Genomic DNA, 3,585 nt, shown 5'->3' on the forward strand with positions numbered 1-3,585 from the left:
ATAGTAGTATTTTAAATATTTAAAAGACTAATGTGAGAATATGCAAATCTTTAAAAGACTAATGAGATAATAAATTATCTTTAAAAACACAAGGTTAAAGATTTACTCTTTTATGAATGGTTATCCAATTCTTTCAACAGTTAACAACCTTACCTCTCATTTTAGTGTTACATATCTGACAGAGACCATGACCCATCAAAATTGTACATTTTGGTGCGTGGTGGTCACAGCCAGGTCACAACAGGATGGATACATATAACACACAATTATTGTTCTAAGATCCCAGAAAAGAAATTTTGATGCAGCAGCATACTTAGGAATCCATGGAAAATCAATTTGATTCCACTATATTGAGGGCTTTGCAATAATTCTCCTTCATTATAGATCACTTCTTAAAAAAGAATACACTTTTTTCAAAAGATGAAATTGCAGCATGCACTAAAGGATAGCCCCCCCAATATATGTTAAAACACAGTGAGAGGCTTTAAGAAAGAAATCATCAACCAAAGCCAACTTATTCTGAATCTCATTAAAACCTCTACTTCCCTAATTCCTTGGATTACAAACTAATGAAGGAAAGTTGCTTCTTTTACACCATCTGCAAATTGTTATAGCTATGTTCCATCTTTCCCCTAGAGACATTTCTCACCAAAGCCTGCATTTCTGAATAATGCTTGTTTTATCTCTTCAGGATGAATGCAATCTCTCTGTTCAGCTACCTATTACCATGAATGAATAGAGTAAGTTTGTGTATAGTTTCAAGCATGTAATTAAGATTGAAAGCACTAAAATAGGATAGAAAGTTACAAACCTCAGAACAAGATGCTTCCACTGAAAAGTCATTGAAGCTACTTACAACACATTGCTGAATCTCAAGGCCTATTGCTTCTAAGGTATTCACAGTTGATAGTAGCAATCCAGGCTTTGTGGCACAGCAGATGCTGATCCTGGTGTCCTGGTCTCTCCTCTCAACATCAAACTGCAAATACATTTGTTTAGAAATTGGGTCTATGATTATGCTTTAAGTCAGGAATTTTAGTTTGGTATAGAGTATCTTAGGAGAGTTTCTTACTATTGCTTCATTAGGCTTGAGTTGTTCCCTTGAAATGCCCAAAAGATTTATCTGACTTGTACCCTCTTCCTCTTGCAACTTACCAATCCTTTCCAAAAGCTCTTTCATGTAGTCTATGGTATCCCCAAGAATAGAGGTCCTATCCATCTGTTAAGGTTAAAATTTCTCAAGTTAATAATATTTGTTACACAGCAAATCAAGGAAAAACATTCAAATAATAAAAAGACCAACTTAAGAAATCTAATTTCATTTTTACTGACTGAGACAATACTACCAAGGAATTGTGAGAAACTTTATGTTGGGAATCACCTTGCTGATCTTGGGGACTATTGACCTAAGCATGGAAAGACGATCATTGAGACGCTTTCTTCTCCTCCTTTCTGCCATGAGATTCTTTGAGGGCTGCCCTTCAAGCTTCTTGGACTTGGGTTTTCTCTCTCCATCATCACACATGCCAATCTTGAAGAGTGGAATCTCTCTGTCTTTCTCCTCAACTTTGCACACAACCTTGGTTTCTTCAAAGTTGTTCTTCTTCTTGTTGTTGTTGTCATGAAAGCCAATCTCTGCATCCTCCAATGATGGTGGAAGTGGTGGTGGTGGTGGCGGCTCATCACTCCCAGGGTCAAGCTCTGACAATGGCATTGTGAACCCATCAGCAGCAAAAGGGTATGCTGCTGATACTTCACTGCTGTAAGGGCTGTCAAATCTTGGAGCTGAAAATGCACCAAATGTTGGGTTCTCAAGAAAAGTGTCAAAACTCCAACAACAGCCATTAGACAATAGCTCACAGAATCCAGTGGACAAAGCATTCCATGAGTCTCTTCTAGGAGCTACCAACTCTTCTAGGAAACCAAGTTGAGAAAGCTCCATAGCTCCCCCTCTCTTCCTTTCTCTGCTGCAGAAGGGAAGTGGAACTGTGACCTAACCAAGCAGTAAAAAATTTTGGAACTTAAAAACGAGTTTAAATAATGGGTGGGAGTAGTTTTTTTTTTTTTTTTCCGAGTCATAGTCGAAAGGTGTATCTTAATCTATTGATAAAAGATTAATATACTGATTTAAGAGAATTTTATATATGATAAAAATTAAATATAAATTTTTCTCTTAAATAAATTTATTCATATTCATGTAAAAAAAATTAAATAATGGGTCAGAGCAGTTGAGTAGGCATATTATTTTTTTTTATCATTAGTTATAAAAATTCCTTTTCATTGTTAAAATTTTTATATTGAAAATTTTAATAAATACCATATGTTAAAGTGTGAGAATTTAGATTCTGGCCTAACTAATTTTGCTCCGGTGCTCCAAAAACTAGTTTAGAAGTGAGAATTGTTGTCTACTTATTATTTTGCTCCAATTTTCTCCACCGTGCTTGATCTTCTGATTTTTTTTGGGATCATGAATACGTACTCTCTCTCTCTGTCTATATATAAGACCTAATTTTATATTTTTTTTAAGATTTAATTTATAATATTGTTAGTGTTAATTATCTTTAAATTAGAAATATATTTTATTAAAAGAGAAAAAATAATATATTAATAAATCATTAAAAGAGAAATTAATAATAAGAATAATTTTAAAAAGAGTTACATAAAATAAATTTATTATTATCAACTAAATTAATCATCTGATGCATTTGATAACTGAATCTTCTATATAAGAAGGAAGGTGATCTTGGTCTATCATAACGGCATGTTTGATGATATCAATTCTAATCATGATAAGTCTTGGCATACGGATCAGGATAGATTAAATTCTCGAAGCTACCCGATCAGGGACTCGACTCAAAGGGTACACAAGTCCCCAGCCTCTAGTAAAAAAGACATCGAGGCTAAAATAAAGTGGATCAGAATAAAATAAATTAGATTAAAACTAATTTGGGTCAGAACAAAATAAATTGGGTTTTAAATAAATTGACTTGGAATTAATTTGGATCTAAATTAAATAAATTGACTTGGAATTAATTTGGATCGGAACTAAATGGGATACAAAAAGAAAAACAAATGATGTAAAGGTACTGAAGTATCATAACATGATTATTATCAAAAAGTTTACAAATAAGATAACATAATAATATTAAAGGGAACTATTGACTGACTGCATTTTCCTCTCTCTCTCTCTCTCTTTTTTAAGCTAAAGAAATTATATTATAAATGAACAAAATGATTGAAGCACAAGGTGTGCGATCAATCACACAGTCGTTAAAATGAAGGTGCCACAAGCCTAGAATGAAGGTGTCTCCCCTTAATAAATGTTGAAGTCGAACATTATCAAACTAATTTTAGAGAGAATGTGTATTCAGAATCATAGAAAACCGTAGTTGGCTTAGTAGATTTACAATATATATAACAAGTAACAATAACTGATCCCGGTTTTACATAACCTACAACGTAGGTAACTAACTAACAAAAAGCTAACTTCTAATCACACATCCCTGAATAGTAGGAAGTTACTAACAAACTAACAATATAAATAACAAAACAGAAACAGTAAAAGCAACTAATTACAGCATTCCC

The 3,585-nt window shown here is 33.2% G+C and overlaps 1 protein-coding gene across 1 annotated transcript; it reads right to left on the reverse strand.

Annotated features, from left to right (window-relative positions):
- Window positions 1-358: 358 nt before the first annotated feature.
- On the reverse strand, window positions 359-2,014 carry LOC100790319 (transcription factor bHLH93). The gene is made up of 4 exons (XM_003531923.5): window positions 1,382-2,014; window positions 1,073-1,219; window positions 812-979; window positions 359-719 (listed from the first exon to the last, which is right to left on the reverse strand). The coding sequence occupies exons 1-4, from the start codon at window positions 1,940-1,942 to the stop codon at window positions 633-635; spliced, it is 963 nt and encodes a 320-aa protein (XP_003531971.1). The 5' UTR covers window positions 1,943-2,014; the 3' UTR covers window positions 359-632.
- Between the last annotated feature and the right edge of the window lie 1,571 nt (window positions 2,015-3,585).

Source organism: Glycine max, chromosome 8, assembly GCF_000004515.6.
Source record: "Glycine max cultivar Williams 82 chromosome 8, Glycine_max_v4.0, whole genome shotgun sequence".
In the NCBI taxonomy this organism is placed as follows: Eukaryota; Viridiplantae; Streptophyta; class Magnoliopsida; order Fabales; family Fabaceae; genus Glycine; species Glycine max.

Excerpts from the sequence above, each read along its gene's own strand:
- LOC100790319 (XM_003531923.5), bottom strand. The coding sequence starts at position 1,942 with ATGGAGCTTTCTCAACTTGGTTTCCTAGAAGAGTTGGTAGCTCCTAGA. Across the intron at positions 1,220-1,381 it reads TAGTCCCCAAGATCAGCAAG|ATGGATAGGACCTCTATTCT; the intron begins GTGATTCCCAAC and ends TAACCTTAACAG. Across the intron at positions 720-811 it reads TGGAAGCATCTTGTTCTGAG|GTAGCTGAACAGAGAGATTG; the intron begins GTTTGTAACTTT and ends TCATGGTAATAG.